We start from the raw sequence: 21,760 nt of genomic DNA on the forward strand, positions 1-21,760 counted from the left end.
AGATCCTGTTCTGAAGATGTTTAGGCACATCCATACCAGCACTTGTTAGTCATCATTCCATAGTTAATCTTCCTTTTACTTGCTATATAGCAAAAGAACTCTGATTCCCCTGACCACCCCCCCTCATCATTTTTGGCCTTCCTTACCATACAGTATCTTAGCAATTGTTTCAAAGATGCTTGCATTGTGTGTGGGATAGAAACTTGCTGTACAAGTCCTTGGGGATGAGCTTGTAAAAGTCCTACCTTTTTAAACTAAATCGCATTCTTTCCTCTGACTTATACTGTTTATGGGCTCGATCACCTTTTTTCTTTATGTTCCATCCTCAAACTTTTTTCAAAACCTCAAGTGTCGCAATGAGAAGTTGTGTATAAAGAAAGCTCCCATTTCAGATAAGTTTTTGGAATAATAATTGTAAATAAGTGTGTGTTTATGAGTAATAGTTGCTGTAAAGGTTTGCACTTGCAGTGTTTTTAATGTGTGGACTTTTAATGTTTAAGTTTATGGAATCATTAAACTTAGATTAGAGCTTAGTGTAGTAACCGGCAAAGGAAAGATGGTGACAGCTTTGTCTTTACAGGAATATTTAATTTCTATTTCAGTCATTTTGTGAAATGTGAGGTGTGCTCTATGTATTCGTTCAATTACGTGGATAAATTATGCATATTTTAAGATAGATGGAAGGAGGGTATCTGTGAAGTGTGAGCTGAATTGAGGATTTAATGAGCAATAACGTAATGGTAGCTGAAAATAATAAATTTAGTTTAATCCTTTATCCAAGTGTAAGCAGACAAAGTTTCTGCCTAAAGTATGTTCAGGACTGAGGCAACTCGTGGTAAAGTTGTATACCAAGTTCTCATCACTACGTGTCTTAGTATCTCCCATAATGCAAAGCACATCTCCTTGCGGACATGTATAATGCTATGCATTAAGGGAAGGGCCACTACCCATACCAGTTTAGACCTTTATTGAGGTCTCGTCAGTTGGAATCAGACCCGGAAATTGTGATACTAAGCTGGAAGTAATGGAGAAGTCATATTTACCTATACAAGTAGCCAAAAGGTGTCTCGCCTTATTATTAAATTACTCTGGATTTTGAGAAGGATGTTGGAAGTTTTTTCCCTACTTGGTGAGACTATAATAAATTTAGTTTAATCCTTTATCCAAGTGTAAGCAAACAGAGTTTGTGCCTGAATTATCTTCAGGACGGAGGCAACTCGTGGTAAAGGTGGACCAAGCTCTCATCACTACTTGTCTTAGTATTTCCCATAATGCAAAGCACATCTCCTTTCATACCATGTAATCCCAAGGATTACATCGTATGCAAGGAGATGGCCATTCCCTTAATGCTATGCATTAAAGGAAGGGCCACTACTCAGACCGGTGTCGACCTTTATTGAGGTCTCGTCAGTGGGAGCCAGACCCAGAAGTGGTGATACTAAGGTGGAAGTAATGGAGAAGTCATATTTACCTATACGAGTTGCCAAAAGGCAACTTTGTCTGCTTTATGACAAGACCTCAATAAAGGTCGAAACCGGTCTGGGTAGTGGCCCTTCCCTTAATACATAGCATTATACATCTCTGCAAGGAGATGTGTTTTGTATTATGGGAGATACTAAGACGTAGTGATGAGAGCTTGGTCCACCTTTACCACGAGTTGCCTCAGTCTTGAAGATACTTCAGGTGCAAACTTTGTTTGCTTACACTTGGATAAAAGATTAAACTAAACTTATTATAGTCTAACCAATTGGGGAAAAAACTTCCATCTTTCTCTAAATCCAGGTAACTGAAAATGTTAGTAGTGAGAATGCCACAAGGAGGATGAGAGTGCTTGTCTGATAGAAAACTGGGATGGTGTAAAAGAGTAGCGAAAAAATGGTAAAAAAAAAAAAAGTTTTGAAAAAGCTAATGACCAATTTGCTTTTGTCTTTCTTACAATCAGTGGTAACAAAAGCAAAACGAATGTATTGGAATTTGAAAAACAGAGCAATTAAAGGTTACATGGCATGCTGCACTGACTGCGAACAGGTGTGTATGGCTGAGAGCAAAAATGTGATGCAAGATTTGAAAGCTGAGTTGGTTACGATAACATAAGAAATGAAATGGATGTGGAGTGAAGTTAAGAGAATTTGAGATGTATGGAAGAGTGATGATGATAAAAATGAATAATATCGGTATGAAAGTAATAACGAAAGACCCACTAGTGCTGTTGTATGGGGATTCAATTATGAGAGAGGTGTGGTGGATGAGAAGACACACAAGGTTTGTTTTCCTGGAGGTAGAATGAATAGATTGGATTTGAGAAGTAAACAAGCAAAAGAGTTGGTAGTGGTAATAGGGACAAATTACTTGACTGGGAACAAAGAACGCATCAAATTGGATATCAGTAGGTTGTTGAGATGGATAAAAGATAGTACGATTGGAATGGTAGTCAGTGTGTTGCCCAGGTATGACCGTGATGAATTGAGGTAGAGAGCAAAGATTATGAATGATATATTAGCAGAAATGTGTGAGGAGAAACGAATGCAGTTTGTTAATGTGTGGAATGAGTTTGAAGGATGAATTGAACTGTATAAGAGTGGTGGACTGTATTTGAACGGTTTTGGTGTGAGTCACTTGTAGAAACTGCTGCTGGAAGGTAGAGTTATTAGTGCAGAGAATGAATCTGATCAAGTAAGAAGCAATGTGAAAGAGCAGGAGAGTATGAATGAAGTGGTTATGAATGAAAAAGTGAGTAGCATGAATATAGAGAACGAGAGAACAAGTCTGCAAGACGCAGGGAAACGTAGAGGCTCAGGTTGGACAGTGGAACACACCTTGAGAATGATTGATACACCAAGAGGGTATGTGTAGACAAAAAGGGAATGGGATGATCTGGGATCAAGGGTAAACAGATTTGAAGAAGGTTCTAAGATGAATAAGGAGAAAAAGAAATGATTTGAGTTAAGTATAGAGAAGTTGCATCTAATAAGTAGTATCAGGAATCCAGGAATGAGCTGCTATGTTTGTATATAAATGCTAGAAATGTAAGAAACAAGGCAAATGAAATGGTTGCATTAATTGACCTGTTCAACAAAAATTATTGGAATAAGTAAGACATGGTTGGATGAGGATGACATCCTGACAGTAATATACTCGGATTTCGCAAAAGCTTTTGATAGAGTACTTCATGATAAGTTGACAGTCAAAATAGAGCAGATGGGGTTGGATATTAGATTAGTGCATTGGATTGCAGACTGGCTATCTGATAGGTATCAACAAGTTGTGTATGGGGGTGCAATATCCAGGAAAAAAAAGTCACTAGTGGAGTGCCTCAGGGGTCTGTTTTAGGGCCATTACTATTTAACTTGTATATTAATGATATTGGCGAAGATTTGGATGGAGATATTCAGTTGTTTGCAGATGATGCAATGTTGGGACGAACCATAAAGAGTAGTGAAGATGTTGTGGCCTTGCAAGAAGACTTGAATAAATTGAGTGATTGGGTAAGCAAATGGGGATGCGAGTTCAATGTTGCAAAATGTGAGGTTTTAAAATTTGGAAAACAAAGATGGGATACAGAATTTATGCTTGGTGAGAATATATTGTTGGAAGTAGAAGAAATAAGAGATCTGGGAGTGATAGTGGATAAGGATCTAAAATTTAGGGGACACATCACCAAAATTGTGAAGACAACACAAAGACTTCTGGGAATGATGTGGAGGACACTGACATGTAGAAATAGGGAGATTCTTGTTCCATTGTATAAGGCTTTGATTACGCCGATGGACTATTGTGCCCAGATTTGGTCACCTGGTTTTCAGAAGGATGAAGAGATGTTGGAAAGGGTCCAAAGGCGACTGACTAAGGTAGTTTCTGACCTGGAATGTCTAGTATGAGGAAAGATTGAAAAGATGTAATTTGCAGAGTCTAGTGGAGAGAAGGAAGAGGGGAGATATGATAGAGACCTACAAGTTGGTAAGGGGTTGTTATAGGATCAATGGTGGAGAAGTTCTACAGAGAATAGTGGGAGATCAGGGGAGAACCAGAGGTCATCCCTGGAAACTGTATAAAGAGGGTGTGAGTAGGGGAGTGAGAGGCAGGTTTTTTTTGTGCAGAGTTGTGAGTAATTGGAATGCCTTGCCTGAGAGTGTGGTGTCTGCAAGGAGTTTGAATGTGTTTAAGACACGGTATGATGAGATGTGTGTGAGATAAACAGACCTCCTAGATGAGTCTTTGACTCCATGAGGTCTTGTTTAATAATAATAGAGATTTTATTTTATTTTGTATCCAAACACAAGTAGTAACTAAGTGGTACAACATAATTTACAACAAATTAGGATACATTACAATGAGATCAGCTTAGATTTGGTAGGTGAATTATACAGGGAATAATAATTAAATATGAAAAAAAGGAAACTGTACATAACTTATATACAATAAACATGGTCAGATGTTCCTCCAATATCTTGCACAATGAACTGCCCTTTCTGTGCAGGATATAAGGTCCTCTTTTGCACAAGGCAGTGGAAGAAAGGGACAAGAAGGTGTTTCATGGACTGGGTTGTCCCACACTCGCAATTGTCTGGGCCTGTGAGGTAGCCCCATTTTGAGGTTTTGTTTGCAGCGTCCTGTCGTCCGGAGTCTGTTGAGGCGTTTCCAAGTATTCCAGTCCAAATGGGCACCACGTGGAAGATGTTCGGCTGTTGGAATACCAGAATTATTTTCAGGATATAATGCAAGCCATTGTTGAAGTCTTGTTTCTGGGAGGTTTTTAGGTGGTTCAACAGTTGTCAGGAAGCTATGTCGGGATCTTGGTCTTTGGGGCACTGTGGTCTGGTTGAATAGTGGGTGGTGTTCATCATTCATCTGCTTTCATCAGCTGAGAATGCAGATCTTCGAATTGAAGGCGGTGCAATACCAGCCAAAGTATACATGTCTTTTAGTGGTGTTGGTTTCAGGCATCCTGTAATTAAGCAGCAGCTTTCATGCAATGCTGGATCAAGTTTTTCAGAATGGTAGGATCTGGACCATACTGGGCAGGCATATTGAGCATAAGTTAAGAGCATACTGAGCAGAAGAATAGCAAAGGGCCAAGGCAGAAGATCTCAGTGTGCTAGAGTCTGCATTCCATTTGGAGGAGGTAAGCTTTCTTAGTATGTTGTTTCTTGCATTCACTTTGCCTTTGTTTTTTCTATGTGGATTTTATATGAGAGGGTGCGGTCTAGAGTCACACTGAAGTAGATTGGGTTCCAGGAATGTTCTGTATTAGAACCTTCCCAAGAAATCTGTAGCTTCCTGTTGGTTTCCTTATTGTTAAGGTGGAAAAGGCCAGTCTGGGTTTTCAAGGGGTTTGGTTTTTAGTTGATTGCTGGTATAGTATGTGGTTAGACTATTTAAGGCAAGTGATAGAGTAGTTTCAATGGACTTGAAATTTTTTGACTGAGTAGTTATGGCAAGGTCATCAGCATAGATAAAATTTCTAGTTCCTAGAAAGATGGGGAGATCATTGACGTAGATTTTGAAAAGTAATAGTGATAACACACTTCCCTGGGGGAGGCCATTTTTTTGGTGGTGCCAGCAGCGGCTCTTCCTACCCCCAAGGTCTACATAAAAGCGTCTGTTTTCCAAGAGTGATTGGATGAGGAGGACAAGGCAATAGTCTAGTTATTCTGTATATTTTATTTCTGAGTGTGAGATGGTTTATGGTATCATATGCTGCAGTTAGGTCTACAAAGACTACTCCTGTGGCTAGTTTTTGCTCATAACCATTTTCTGTATATTGAGTGAGGTTGAGAATTTGTGATGTGAGATTTGCCAGGTCTAAAGCCAGCCTGCTCAGCAATAAGATGAGGTTTGATTATGGGTTGTAGCCTATTCAAAATTAATCTTTCATAGAGTTTAAAGAGGTTGCTGAGTAGTGATATAGGTCTGTAATTTTTTTGCTTCGGTTGGAGTTTTCCCTGGTTTCAGAATGGCCACCACTTTGACATGCCTCCAGATAGTTGGTATCCTTAGGGTTCTGAGGCAAGTGTTGTATAGAAATAGAGATGAAATGATATGATGTGTTTTGTGAAAATAGAAAGGAACAGGGAGTGCTATTGATGATGGAGAAAGAGTTATGTTTATACAAGGTAGAGATGCAAGAGGGGAAATAGTGCCAGTGGTTTCGAGGCAGTATGGTGTGAGATAGAGTTGAATAGAATGAAATGCTTAGTCGATGTTATAGACACAGTAGTGACCATGAAATGGTCACTACCTGGTCTACTACCATCCATGGATGGTAGTGACCATGAAATGTATAATTAAATTATCCAAACAAACAAGAAAAGGATGAATTATGGATGGCAAATTAGACTTGGATAATGAGATAGCAACTGGAAGTTAAAAAAAAAAATTTTTTTTTTAAAAAGAGTTTCTAGAGTTTTTGAGGGACAACTACCTCAGGCAGTATGTAACAGAGGGCACATGAGGATTTGAGGATCTTAGATTTGATCATCTCATCAGAGGATGTAATTATAAATGAGGTTTAAATCGGCCTCCATTCATTTGGTGAGAGTGACCATGAAGTGATTGTCAGCAGTGTGAGGAACTCTGTGAGAAAAGAATATATGTGAAACTACAAAGCTGGTGATTATGAAGTGCTCAGGAGACAACTTGCAGATGTAGCATGGAATGAAGAGTTAGCTGGAAAGGAGATCAATGCAGCTTGGGAGGGGGGGTATATTCAAGAACTGTCTGGTAGAAGCAATGTCTAAATGTATTCCAAGAGTCAAAAGATTAAATAAGGTAGGTGTGAAATGGATAAAAGATTAAGCATGCGATACAGAGGAAAAAGGCATTATGGAGGCGGCATAAGAGGAGTGGGTAATAATCAATTCTATGAGGATTACAGAGGATAATTAGATGGTAAGAGTAGCAAAAGTGAAGTATAAGTCACAGCTAACGAAGCCAAAAAGAATCATAGGGAGTTCTTTTGATATGTAGCCAGCAAAAAAAAAAATGATTACAGAAGGATGACATTGATTGGAGAAAATGATATAAGAACAACTGCTGCATTGGATATAGTTGAGATACTTAATGAGCAGTTCATAAAGGTCTTGCATTCTTGTGAATGTGTCATCATGGACAGTTTGAGTAGTTGATGAGGAGGAAGAGGACTGACTGTAAGTGAGCAAGAGATAATGGGGAATTGAGCAAAAACTTGATGTTAATAAGGCTGTGGAACTTGATGATATATCACCACATATTTTGAAGGAATGTGCCATGGAGTTGGCATCTGGCTTGACATTTGTTTAAAGTCTTGCAGTGGGTTGTTTGTTCTAAAGGAATAGGAGGGCAAGATTGTGCCGCTTCATAATGGAGATGATAGAACTCAAGCATCAAATTATAGGCCTATCTGTGTGTCAGATCTTGTGGTTAAAGTGTTGGAGAGGCTTGTTTGAACCAGGATCCAGAATTAGGTTGACAATGGTATTATCTTTGATGGACAGCATGGATTTGCTAAAGGGAGATCATGCTTTAGTAATCTACTTACTTATTACAATAACATGGCGGCTTTGTTAGACAGAGGAGAGGGATACATAGTAGTATACTTCGATTTTGCAAAGGCTTTTGATAGATTACCACCTGATAACTTGATACTCAAACTAGAGTGGATGGGATTGGATAAATTGGATAAAACTAACACCTGAAACACACCACTAGTGATTTTCCTCTTCTAGATTAGTGCAGTAAGTTGTGTATAGGGGAGCAATATCCCAGAAGAGGAAAATCACTAGTGGTGTGTTTCAGGTGTCAGTTTTAGGGCCATTACTGCTTAACCTGTATGTTAAGCAGGTTAAACAGGTTATATTAGCAAGGATTTGGATGGGGGATATTCATTTGTTTGCAGGCGATGCAGAGTTGGGACAAACTACGAACAGTAGAGCAGATGTAGCCTTACAAGAAGACTTAAATAGATTGAGTGAATGGGATGCCAGTTCAGTGTTATAACATGTAAGGTTTAGGAAACAAATATTGGATGTGGAATTTATGCTTGGTTGGGTATATTGTTTGAGGTGGAGGAAATGAGATCATGGGATGATGGTGGATAAGGATCTAAAATTTAGAGGACACGTTGCCAAAATTTGAGGACAACACAGTGAATTCTGGGAATAATGCGAGGATGCCGACTTGTAGAATTAAGGAGATTTTTGTTCCACTGTATAAGGCTCTGATTAGGCTACACATGGACTACTGTGCACAGATTTGGTCACTTGGTTTTCAAAAGGATGAAGAGATGTTAAGGGTCCAGAGGCAACTAAGGTAGTTTCTGATCTCTGGAATGTTGAATATGAGTAAAAGTCAAAGATGCAATCTACAGAGTCTAGTGGATAGGAGGAAGAGGGATGATATGATAGACTTACAAGTTAGTAAGGGGTTGTTATAGTATCAGTGTTGAAGAGGTTTTACAGAAAACAATGCAAGATCAGGGGAGAACAAGAGGTCATCCCTGGAAGCTGTATTAGGAGGGTGTGAAAAAGGAAGTGAGAAGCAGGTTTTTTGGATGCAGAGTTGTGAATGATTGGAATGCCTTGCCTGAGAGTATGGTGTCTGCAGAGAATTTGAGTGTGTTTAAAGTGCAGTATGATGAGCTGTGTGTATGACAAAAGGACCTCCTAGATGAGTCTCTGACTCCATTAGGTCTTAAGGTAATAATAAATCTAGCTTAATAATGCTTTTATCCATCTAATTCTGACTTGATTTATTCTACTGCTGCTGAGTGGATATACTGTTGGATACTTCTTTCTTCAAACAGCTTTCTTACTTCAAACAGAAGTAGCAAGTGTTTCAGGAGGGAACATTATTTTCTCCATAGTGAAGTTGGTTTGTTGGTCTGAAGGCTGTTTTATTTAAAAAGGTAGACGGATAATTTCTACTTAGAGTATCTTGAGGAATCCCTGTTCTCTTCAATACAATCCTAACCTACCTTTTGGGTTTGATATGTAGATGTGTTTGCCATCTAGCCAGACTTGGAAGAATCTCTACCTATCTTTTTTAACCAAAATCAGTGGCCTTCACCCATGCATTAACTTCCCTACAGAACAGATTCAGCACAGCTCCATCTCAAAAAATAGGCATCTTCATTCACCAGAGCACATTTCATCTGCTTCAATTCCAAGCTTTTCAACAAGAATTAAGCACTATCCAATTTCTGTAGAATGATTTCACCTGAAGGAAGTTAAAATGCATTTTGGACTTTTACAAAATCATCCCCAAGAACCAAAAACCTGAACGTAGAGTTTCTATCCCATACGTCATAGGCATCTTTGAAACAATTGCTAAGATCCTGAAAAGATAGAATTTAGTTCCTACAATTTTTTTCCTATCAAAATCTCTGCTTGGTTACCATCCATGAATGATAAATAGCTCTTCTCCTCCTCCTCCCTTGCTGGTGATTACCAGGTTTGGTGTGACTGCCCCCTCTCATACTTTGAACAAACCGGATTTTCTGTTGAAAAATAACTACTAGAACACCAGTCTTATATTAACAACAAGAAATCTGAAAAATTTGGCCTTGCTCAGCATAGTGGACACTGACCATGATATCCTATGGTTTAATACTTGCCTTTTATATTGGTGCAGGTTTAGGTTTCAGTAGTTATTTAAAGAGTACTGAAGAACTTCTACACTACCCAAATTTAAATCTGAATGATTGCCAAGATTTGGGAGAATCTCATCCTCGTAAATGGCAAGCAGTAGTGTGCCCATATTTTAATTTTTTTTAAATTAATGTTGTCATTAATTTCATTATCTAAATTTAATTTTATTCCATATCACTTAAAATTACAATTAAGGCCCAAATTTAAAATTATTTTATTGTAACTACCTCTTAGGTGGCATTCTGGCATGTGGATTAGTTCCGTAAATAGGATTATCATTCTTTCTTCTAGCTTCACCTCATGATTATGCTCATGCACTGATGACCAGTTAGTTTCTTGTTGAAATATTTGCAGTAATAAAATTAATATTCATATAAATGTCTAATAAACCAAAGTAAGATATGTTTATCCAATAAGTCATCTTTAAATGTTGCTTTTTTTTTTCATTCTCTTCATATGCGGTTAGTCTTCTACCTTCATGTTGCATTACACATATGATCACAGAAAAAAGGAAGAAATATAGAAAAGATGCAAATTACTAAGCACAGGCTTACTTCACTATGTTAAATATACATCCACACTTTCCCTCCAAGTGTGACACAAATTTAGAATAATCCAAAAACACCCTAAACAATCCTATTTTCTGTATTCCTCCTCTTAAAAGTATTATCAAATTCTTTATGTATCTACAAGAGATGTACAGAATACTTAGATAGTACTATGTGAAAGTTTGCATTATTATTAACTTCCCATTGACAGCTTTCCTCTGACTTACTTTTTCTGCCAGAACTCCAGTATTTTCAGAACTTTAGTCTTCTAAGGACTTCTAACTGCAACACCCTCCATCTTCTGGATCTTTCCTGCCAGCCTGTCATCACATAGGTTTTGCTAATCTTATTTTTGCTTTAATCCTATATCGAAACATAAGCAAACAAAAGTTTTATATGCAGTATCTTCTTGACCAGTCTACTTGTAAGAGGCTGTCAATTGTGCTGCTTATTGCTATACATCAGCATAGCAATATGCACATCTGAAAGGAAGTGTACTATGCATTATGGAATACTGAGGCAGTTGGTGTGAAAAAAAACAGCCTCTATATACAAGTATCCTAATCATAAAGATACTTTACTCACAACAATATAATTTGTCTAGTATTATTTGTTTTCTCAGGATTGGCTGATATATTATTCTTTTTGCAACATTTTAAATATTTGTAAGGACCTTGGTATCTGGCTTGATTATCTTAGTACATGTACATAGCATTCCACCTAACAGGCTCTGGTTTCAGATTTCACCATGGTCATTATGTTGGTGAATAACAGTTGGCATGTGATCAGTGAGATGCTCACCCAGCTTATTAGTGGCTTGAAATTTTATCCGATCTTTCTGTATTATCTAACCTTTAGCCCTGCTAGAATGTACTAAATGCTACAGGTGCTCTTGTGGGCCTCATTCTTGAGGAAAACTTTCCTGTATACACCCTTGTTGCATGCCTTCCATATATTTTCCTATGGTTTTCTATTTATAAAAAAACTTGTCATACTTATATAAACCATCACCTGATCCAATAATATAATAAGCCCATTAAAAAAAGTAAAATGAAGGCAAATTATTTTATGTCCTGATTTCAAACACTTCAGAATAGATTTGCATTAGATGTTTACCAAAAGCCTACTCACACTGGACTTCTTCATTCTTCATCTCTTCACTGTTCATCACAAGGAACAGGAATCATTTATACTTTAAAAGATGTAGTCTCCATCTTAAAATGAGAATAGACAGAAAAAGGAAATTTTCATGGAGGAGGAAGAAACAATATTAAAAGAAAAAGGATAACAGAGAAGTGGCTTTCAAATAATAATGTGCCTGTTTTATTTAACATGGGGTTCCAGGGATTTCATCTGTTTTGCTGACTCCATCAGGATCGTAAGTACTAAAAATTGTATCAAACTTTGAAACAATACTAATTTATAGTTTATGCAACCAGTTTAGAATTCATTTTTTTTAGCTTAAAATTCTCAACATTCTCTCTCTTATGAGATTTATGGGTCTGGAGTTTATCAGCAATGGGATATGATAAACATGGTTCCTCTAAGAAAAGTTTGGTTGCCGTTTAAGTTTAGGATGACCAGCAACTTATGTTTTAGATGAAATGAGGACGACATGTTTAGCTGTAATTACATACATTAATGTTTTTAGTAATCGCAAATTAAACGCTGCATAATACATTGGTTATGTAAGTCAGTATGACAAATACATCAACAATTAACTTTGCATGTAGAAATTTTGGAAGATGTCATCAAAGGAATTTAAAGGTAAAAAAAAATTAGTCATGGAAACTTCAAAACTGAGAACTTGGGTAAACATTAACTGTTTACCCAAGTTCTGAGTTGATGAGAGTGAACAATGAACCATAATATACTTATGAAATATTATCTATTCAGTTATGTTCTCAGAATGGATGATGTGTGACTTGCTATAAATGGCACTTGGATTGTCTGTGTATATTTAAAAAGAACATGAACATTTTTCTGGAGGATAATCCAAAGTTGTTAATAAGCTCATCTTCCTTAAGCTGGAAATTTGGGTTACCATGAGTCATCTTTGGACCTCTTGAAGTTTAATGCACATTGAAAACTACTAGGAACCAAATATCAGCTCATTGGAATTGTGCCCATGTTGTTCATTTATCTTGGCTGCTCTTTGTTCATTCTAGGATAAGTCTAAAAAATTATTCATTACAAAAATCACCTTATATACAAAAATTAAACAAATTTATAATGTCAGTTTGTGTGTGCATATATTTTGCATAATTCAGTCTTTGAGCTTCTTGTTTTGCAGTATTTGAATTTTCTGATAGTTCCTAAATGAAATTTCTTTTCTTTATAGACAGGAAAAGAGGAAAGCTCTTTGCTGTGTAAAATATGTGGCAAGCATGTTTACCATATGGAAAGGATTAAAGCAGAAAAGCGTGTTTTCCACAATACTTGTTTTCGTTGCAAAGAATGTAACAAAACTCTGAAGTAAGTGCCAAGTTTAGGCTCTATCTTAAGCTACTCTGTAAATGTTGATAATCAAAATAGCAAAAGAATCGCTAAAATCAGTTGTAGTTTATTGAAAAACACTGTGGTTCTTAGTATTTTCAAGACAATGTTTGTTCTGTTTATTACTTGTAGAATACAGATTGTAATATGTTACTAAATACAAGAATAATCTTCACAGCTATAATGGCTATGAGGTAAGCATTCCATTAGCTGCTATGGCTAGTGATCAGCTCTGCAAACTATTATCTATGGTCTGCCTCCAACTTTCTGCAACTGGATCACTAGCTTTCTCTCTCTCTCTGATCACTCACTATGTGTCATGGAGCTTCTTCTCCTCAGATTTCTCCACTAGTGCAGGAGTTCTCCAGGGGATCTGTTCTTCACTTGCTCTCACTTCAAATTTTATAGCTATGTTGATGACACACTACACTTCTCATTTGACAATTTGTAGTACCCATTTGTTAGAAGCTTCAAGGTCCTCCATAACAGATGTCTTAAATTTTGATCTTGCTCTTCTTTATGGTGGGGATAACTTTGAATCACAATCATTCCAGAGCTGTTGATAGGTTGATACACATCGGTCTTTGCACCATCATTTTGTGTAATGGAATTATCATACATTCTTGTGAATCTTTTCTGAGCTAAGAATCAAATTATTCAAACAGGTCAGACATAATTTAGTTTGGCTGAACATTCCTTTAGCATATATGCTGAGATTCATCTGTCCCTATTGCCATAATTCTTATCCAAGTTGTTATGCACTAGCTCTAGAACCTCCTTAGAACAGTTGTGTATGTTACATACACCAGGTTGATCTTGGTGAAATAAGTACTCATTATTTGAGCAATCATATATCTTCTGACACGAGAGAATTTGGTCAAGTTATTTTTCCACATTTTTTCTTTCTTTTACTTACCAGCCAATTTCTTTTCATACTGACTTAACTTTCCATATAATACTTGTGACTTTTGTGGCCTCTGCGTTATATATTTCATAACTCATCTTTATTCTCACAGTATTTGTTCTGTATTGTCCTCTTATGGATCTTTGCTTAAGAAGTTGTACATCTATTTCACTCCCATTCCATTTGTTCTTCAAACTCTAGGATACTATGGGACAAAACATAGTATTCTCCTGAATTTGTCATAATATCCCGCTTTATAATTCAGCGTATAACCTGTCCTAATTGGAACATCCATATGCTTATTTATTTTCCAGCTCAGTACAGTAATCATTATCACCAGCTTTTGATAAAACGACTGCATCTTTAAATGATACCTCTCCTGATACTGTGATAATCTAACACTCTTTGACCTAGTTATTTCTTTCACATGCTGCTTGAAAAGTTACCTTGCCTCATCTCAACAAATTCTCCTTCAGTCTTATGAAGTGTTTTCTTTGCTATCCAGTTACTGCTTAAAATAATTAGTCACTTATAATGATTACTCATTTATTACCCGTCAGGATATTTCATAGTTCCTAGCAACTGACCTGCTTGATCTATAGCATATTTTTCACATTTTTTTTCTTCATACATTTTATCCCATTATCCCAAAACTCATTGCTGCATGAGACATTACTATTATTGTTTTCACAAGTTTTTACTCTAACTGGACTCAAATCATCTGATATCATTAGTAGTATCCTTCCTAAAAATGATATATCCTTAATTCTACACTTGATTAAATAAGATTTCACTAATGGCAAGAGTCCAGATCACAACATATTCACCAAAGCAGCAAACTCAATCCTTTTGTTCCTAATGCTCTTGGCATTTTTGTATAGATATAAGTTACTAACTGGCTGTTTCCTATACTTACATCTGCAGCACTCTACTTGACCTGGTTGGCCAACTTTCTCTTTTCTTCTCCTCCACCCCCGACACACCAGTCCAAACCAACCCAGTCCACCTTCCACCTCCTTCACAGATTCATAACCATGCTCATTGACATTCACATCATCATATTTTCCTACCTTAGCTGAACTTGTGCACAAATTCTCAGCATTTCTCTCAAGATTAGTTTTCCTGATTTCCTTCTGGCTTCTGCCAAATCCATTCATGCATAGACTGTGTCCTTCTTATGTAAGTTTTTGACAATTATGCTTACTCCATACATGCAAAAACTTGCACCCATTTCTTCTACACAGCATTGAACATTTGTTATCATAGCCCTCCTTAACTCAGTACTATCATATCTTTGTAATAAACTAATGATTTTCTTTATCAGTTCTTCCAGCAATTATTTCATATCCTCTCTTATATTACTACTTAAATCATTTGTGCCAACAACCACTACCATCTCATTTACTTTTCTTTTCTGTTTCTCTGTGGCATTCATCACATCCTTTAATTTTGCTCCTGGAAAGTTCAAAGTAATGACTATCATCAAGCACATTTAATTAGTGAATCACCATTTTTACATTCTAATTGACTTTCCTTATTATAATTCATTGATAATTTATCAGCTCCTATGCTTTCCTGCCTTATATAGTTGGCCTATCCAGTCTGAATTTTCGTAAATGTTTTTAGACTTTTTCTAATCCTTTAAATATGAAAATTATGTCAAGTGAAGGTGCAAGTCTCTGGATAAATACATCATCCTTTGTTTTAATGCTTTGCTATTGTTCAGTCAGTTTTTTGGTGCCACTTTTTAAGAACTTTATTAATTTAACTGTCAACAGATATATTGGTAAATCGCTATCTAATAGAAAACATAATAATATATATTTTTTAAAAAAATACCCTAATCTTAAATTCAAAGAAAAAAAATCATCTTACATGAGCATTGAATAATTTCATTCCTTGTGCTGTTTTCATTGCATTACTTATGTGAGTTTTAACTAGCACCTCAACCGAAATACTTAATTGTTTTAAACCATCGTCAGTTCCACTATTTCCCAGAGTTACAATCTTGGTTGTTTAAATTAATGAAAGAAATGAAAGAGCAGAAATAAATAAAATGACGCTGTATTAAGGGATGTGTGAAGAAACTAATTGTCCTTGACCTGGTTCTTCATCGAGTAATACAGTTGGTGGAGAGAGGAAAGGAATATATTACTATCCAAATATATTCCTTGCATATCCAAAACAATGAACTACTAGTTTTTTACTTTAGGAAGTGTAAAGTTTACTGGTAGAAAGGTTGGTTACAGTTAAAATATAATTGGATTGATGAAAACAAGAATCTGCATAGAGGTGTAGATGTATTGGAATTTATATTTTGCAAAGGCATTTGATAAATATTACATGACTGATTCATACTGAAATTAATGGGAATGGATATGGTTAGTGCCTTGGATATGAGAACTGCTGGTTGATATGGACTAGCTAAATACAAGTGTTTGATGTATACAGCAGAGGACTACACTATGGCTGCATAGTGCAATTGGAAGAATGATGATACTTTGTGTCCTTCGATTGGAAAAGGCCTAAGTTTGATTTTTGTTTTGATGAGAATAATCTTTATATGGGTTTTTTCAATTGAATATGAGTCAACTGATCTCGTATGGAGGTAACGGGTTGTTTTTTTTTCTCCTAGAAACTCGGGTATTTCATCCCACATACAGACAAATCGGCCCTCAGAACACACAGAATTTACAGACAAAAATACTAGTGGTGGTGGTAGTGACAGTTCAGTGTAGTTGTGGATTAAGTGGTGGAGATGAAGAGTTGTAGAGTAGGTGTCCTCTCTCGATGAGTCTTTGGACTTGGAGGTGTCGCGTAATAATATTGCTTAATTTCATATTGTTTGGAGGAAAGCTACAGTTTATAGATGATGCAAAGTTGACAAAAGTAATAGCATCAAATTTTGATGATTAGAATTTGAATAAGCTGTGCTGTGGGTATCAAAGTAAGAATTTTTAGTTGGTATTGTCAAATTTTTCACTTTGGCTAGAAGAAAGTAAATTTGATCCTTCATTTGTAGAAATGCACTTAAGATCTTAGAGGCAAGAGATGTGAATATTATAGTGAAAACAACTTAAATTTGGGAACATATTTCACTTCAGTTATCATAAAGATTACATGGAGGATTGACACCATATTGAGGATACTCCACATTCAGTGTGGAAGCAGCAAGCTGATTATGCTTCTATCATTCTTGCATCAGTCTTATTGTGTACAGATTTGGCTTACATATCTGGAAGATTATAAAATTGGTGTGAAATGATTGGAGATATTGCACATGGCAGTGCACCATGAGAACATGAAATCACCCTTGGAAATTATAAAGATGTGTAGTAAGTGAAAAGATTTTATGCATGGAGTAATTGGTGCATGGAATTATTTGTCAATGGATAACAAGTGCACTAGTTTTGAATGAGTTAGTTTCAGGTGTATGATAAAAAAAAATAATAATAAAAATTAAATAAATTCACTAATGCCTATGTGATGGATGTTGTAATGTATAGCAGTAGCTCTTCATATGAGTTGCACTGAATATGAAGATGATACTAAATATAAATTTATTATTTGTGCCCAGTTTTTATCTTAGTGACATACCATAGATTTTATAGCCTTTGGTGTGGGTGGGTTGTCATATTGAGATTAAAAAAATGTTTAAAAAGCTTGACTTGATAATAAAGAAATTGTATTTAAATATGAAAATAACTCATCTTTAGGTAGAATGTACTGTGTTGCATGTAATTTTTATTTATTTTTTTGCAATACATCTCATAGTTCTGAAAACTGAACTGCTATGAATGTCTTGAAGTCAAAACAAAGTTAAAATTTTAGGTTACTTACTCATAATTGAAATCTGAAGATATCAGATTTCAATTATGACCGTGTTACGGTCAGGGGCGGCTCGTGCATAGGCACTGCATAACTGCAGCATTCCCAATTTTTCTCATTATATAAATATATTTATTAATTTATTTATATTTGCTTGTAATATTTAATTTTATCAACAATCCTATACAGTTCTCTTATTTTTTATAAAAAATAATAAAAATCCATCTTGTAGCACTTAGGCCACAGGAGAGCAAAGGACGCCAGCAGCACTGTGTTTACCACAGTGCCATATTGCTACACGCGCAAGCATATGCACGTCATAGTGAGATGCAAGCTATTAGCATAATGAGGCACTGTCCATCGCACAGTTCCACTGTTTATATGCAGTTTGTGCCAGTAGTAGAATGTTCGTAGTGCTTATTGTGTTTACTCCATCTCTTTAAATATTTGGACATTACAATTAAAGGATTTAATTGTAATGTCCAAAAATTGTAAATCCATTCCTTTAATTACAATTAAAGGAATGGATTTTATTTTTAAGTAATTTTGAATTATACCAAACTATAATTTTATTGATAATAAACAATATTTTTTCATGTTAAATTTTTTTTTAATTTTTACCATAATTTTGATATTTTATCCAAATACACACTGTAAGTACAGGTGCATAAATACACCTGTACTTACAGTGTGTATGTATACAGTAATACCCCAACTTACGTTAATCCGGAGTTATACAGTTTCTTATATGTACGTATTCCTGTCCCGCTTCACACCTCACCACTAGTCGTATCTTTCCGGCGCCAGCCACATTCGCCAGTGTCGCACATGCTGTGAACAAGCACTGACGTGTTTCACGCGGTCTCCATTCATAGACTATTTTTATAGTCTACAAACCTTGCGATTGTTTAATGTTATGTTCTTGATAAAAATTTTATCACACAAAAAATAATGTCGTCCAAAAGAAACAAATCTGATTCTTCTATAGCTAGCAAGAAAAGAAAAACATTGACTTTGGAAACAAAACTCAAGCAAAACTCAAAACAAAATGGAGTTAGAGTTTTGGAAGCAGTTTAATGTTTTAGATGCTGTAAGGATTATCGGAGATTCTTGGGGTGAAATTTCCCAAAAAACATTGAATGGTGTCTGGAAAAAACTTTGTCCATCCTTTTTTAAATGTGAAATGGAAATGCTGCCAGAAACTGATCAAGTTGCTGAGGCAACAGAAGTTGTCAACCTTGCCAGGCAATTAGATTTAGAAGTCGACAGCGAAGATGTCAGCGAGCTGTTAGACTCGCATAACAAGGAGCTTACAATCAATGAACTATAGAGATGCGTGAGCAAAGCGCTACTGAAGAGACAGAAACCTCGGATCCAGTTCTACCAGAAAAGCACATTACATTTGCAAAATTAACAGAAGGTCTCAGCCTAATTAAGAAAGGTTTACAGATTTTGGAGGGCATGGATTCTAACGAGGAACGAATTGTAGCCACAAGGCAAGGAATAAAAAAATCATTGGCTTGCTATGAAGAAATTTTGCGTGACAAGAAAAAGACATTATGCAATCAGACGAATCTATTAGATTTTATGAAACCATCGACATCGAAATAATTTTCTTTCTTTTTTTTTATGTACGAAAAACTACAATTATGATTATACAGTATTTCTTAAAAAATATAGTGTTTTTGTAAACCGTTTGTCCCAATTAACTAATATTTTGTATGTTTGTATATATAAATTACATGCAAAATTATACCCCGACTTTACGCGAATTCGACTTGCGTGCTTTTTGTTGGTCCCACCTACTGTGTAACTTCGGGGTTTTACTGTATTTCAAAAGTTGCAGCATCCCCACTATTTCAAGCCACGAGCTGTCACTGATTGAAATATAATTTGATTATAGCATAATGAAAAAAAGCATTGTCAAAATGTGCTTGAATTTTTTTTTAGCGTCGACTCATATTCATCACATGAAGGAGAAATATACTGCAAACCCCATTTCAAACAACTATTCCAACCTAAGGCTAGGTTTGAGGGTGATGATATTGCACCAAGTAAGTAAACTGCTTTCTTTCCCAAGTTTTCAGAACTCAGTTTGATATCAGTAGTATAATATAATTGTGCAAAATCTTTAAACGTGTGGACAGACTTATGTGTTCGTCGAACATGTTGTTTATTATTTTAACGGTATGATAGAACACAAACTAAGTAAATAATTAATTTATTAACTTGATGCTGATATTTCGCTGGTATTATAACCAGCATCTTCAGAGCACAAAAACACTGTTTGTCACAATACGCGAGACTAAAACAACATGGTGTACTTAAACAAAATTGTAGCAGCAACACAAAGACTAGAGTCCTGATTTTGGCACCCTCTATCTGAAAAAAAAAAAAAAAAAAAAGCTATCATATATTACTAGAGTCCTAGAAAAGTGCTAGTTTTTTCTTAATATGACTGTCTCCCAGATCTTCTTTAATCTTTAAACGTGTGGACAGACTTATGTGTTCGTCGAACATGTTGTTTATTATTTTAACGGTATGATAGAACACAGAAACTAAGTAAATAATTAATTTATTAACTTGATGCTGATATTTCGCTGGTATTATAACCAGCATCTTCAGAGCACAAAAACACTGTTTGTCACAATACGCGAGACTAAAACAACATGGTGTACTTAAACAAAATTGTAGCAGCAACACAAAGACTAGAGTCCTGATTTTGGCGCCCTCTATCTGAAAAAAAAAAAAAAAAAAAAAGCTATCATATATTACTAGAGTCCTAGAAAAGTGCTAGTTTTTTCTTAATATGACTGTCTCCCAGATCTTCGGCAAGTTAATACAGCCATATTTGTTGAGATTTGGAGTGTGTTTTAGGGCTTCTGTTGCCTCTAAGAACAATCTCTCTGATTTATACGGGTTTCTGTGTAGTACTTTTGTGTTTTTCCAGTTGATCCTGTGTGCAGGGGTATCCAGAGCATGGTCTGCTAGGCCCGACTTCCCATAATGATAATTCCGGACGTATCTTTTATGTTCGTTGATGCGGATATTCACAGTTCTTCCTGTTTGACCGTAGTAGGCTTGATTGCATGAGCAGGGTACTTGGTAGACTCCTGGATGTGATAAAGGAGGAATGCTGTCCTAGGGTGAGCGGATAGGGTGGCTGATTTGCTACATGGTCTGAATGTAGTGCGTAGTTTATGTTTATTGAGAATTCTTGAAATCTTTTCGGATGTGCCTTTAATGTAAGGGATGGTGACTGTTTTGTTGTAGTTCTCTGTGGTGGATGGTGGGAGGGGTTTCTTAGGAGTGTTTAGTATTTTGTTTATTTTATGTGGATTGTAGCCGTTGGCCAAGAAGGTGTGGCGTAAGTGAGTCAGTTCAGCAGTAAGAGCCTTGTCATTGGAACAGATTGCTCTCGCTCTATGGGTTAGCGTTTTTAATATGCCATATTGTTGAGAAGGATGATGGTGTGATTGTTTGTGTAAGTATCTGCCTGTATGTGTGGGTTTTCTAAAAACTGAAAATGATAAGGAACCATCTGGGAGATGTGTGATGAGTGTATCCAGGAAGGGCAGACAGTTGTTGGCTTCTAGTTCCATAGTAAAGTGGATTTTTGTTGCTGCTTGTTGCTTGTTGCTGCTACAATTTTGTTTAAGTACACCATGTTGTTTTAGTCTCGCGTATTGTGACAAACAGTGTTTTTGTGCTCTGAAGATGCTGGTTATAATACCAGCGAAATATCAGCATCAAGTTAATAAATTAATTATTTACTTAGTTTCTGTGTTCTATTATACCGTTAAAATAATAAACAACATGTGCAAAATCTTATTTGCCTAGGTTGACATTCTTCCTTAAATATGCATTTGCTTCACTTTACCTAATTTTCACATATGATTGCCTAAACTGCTTTAGTGATGCATAAAGTGTATAAGATATTACTGAAGAATTTCTCATTACCAGAACATGTTTAATCTAGTAAACTAAAATGTTCGTCTGGTTGCAGTTAAATTTTTAGTATATAAGCATAAGTAGGAGTAATGAAAGATCTAGCAGAGTAATTTCATTGCCTAAGGTAACATTATTATTCTGGAATAACATCTGGTTAGTATTTAAAGAGCAAATCTTATTTGCACTCAAGATAACATGAATTTATAGAAATGTTAAGATTAAACTTTAAAAAAAAAATAAATAAGACTACAATGCATCATTGAATCTTTGTTTCCTTGTTTTATATGTCTTGCTCAGCATGCTTAAGCATTGTTAAGTAGAACGTAATGTGTTGCACGTATTTTCTTATTTTTATTTTTTATGAAAACTGAAGTATTATGAATGTCTCCAGGAGCTACTGCTGCTTTTCT

At 35.9% G+C, this 21,760-nt stretch overlaps 1 protein-coding gene across 14 annotated transcripts in view; it reads left to right on the plus strand.

Annotated features, from left to right (window-relative positions):
• Nucleotides 1-21,760, plus strand: part of LOC150095389 (uncharacterized) — a 613,991-nt gene that overhangs the window by 354,384 nt on the left and 237,847 nt on the right. For all 14 annotated transcript variants that reach the window (XM_090410424.1, XM_090410425.1, XM_090410414.1 and 11 more), the window contains 2 exons: nt 12,513-12,646; nt 19,350-19,453. In XM_090410424.1, coding sequence (XP_090266550.1) covers nt 12,513-12,646; nt 19,350-19,453 — 238 coding nt within the window. The remainder of the gene's footprint in view (nt 1-12,512; nt 12,647-19,349; nt 19,454-21,760) is intronic.

The sequence above is a fragment of the Typopeltis vanoorti genome, chromosome 20, assembly GCF_054136105.1.
Source record: "Typopeltis vanoorti isolate ZY-2024b chromosome 20, IOZ_Tvanoo_1.0, whole genome shotgun sequence".
In the NCBI taxonomy this organism is placed as follows: Eukaryota; Metazoa; Arthropoda; class Arachnida; order Uropygi; family Thelyphonidae; genus Typopeltis; species Typopeltis vanoorti.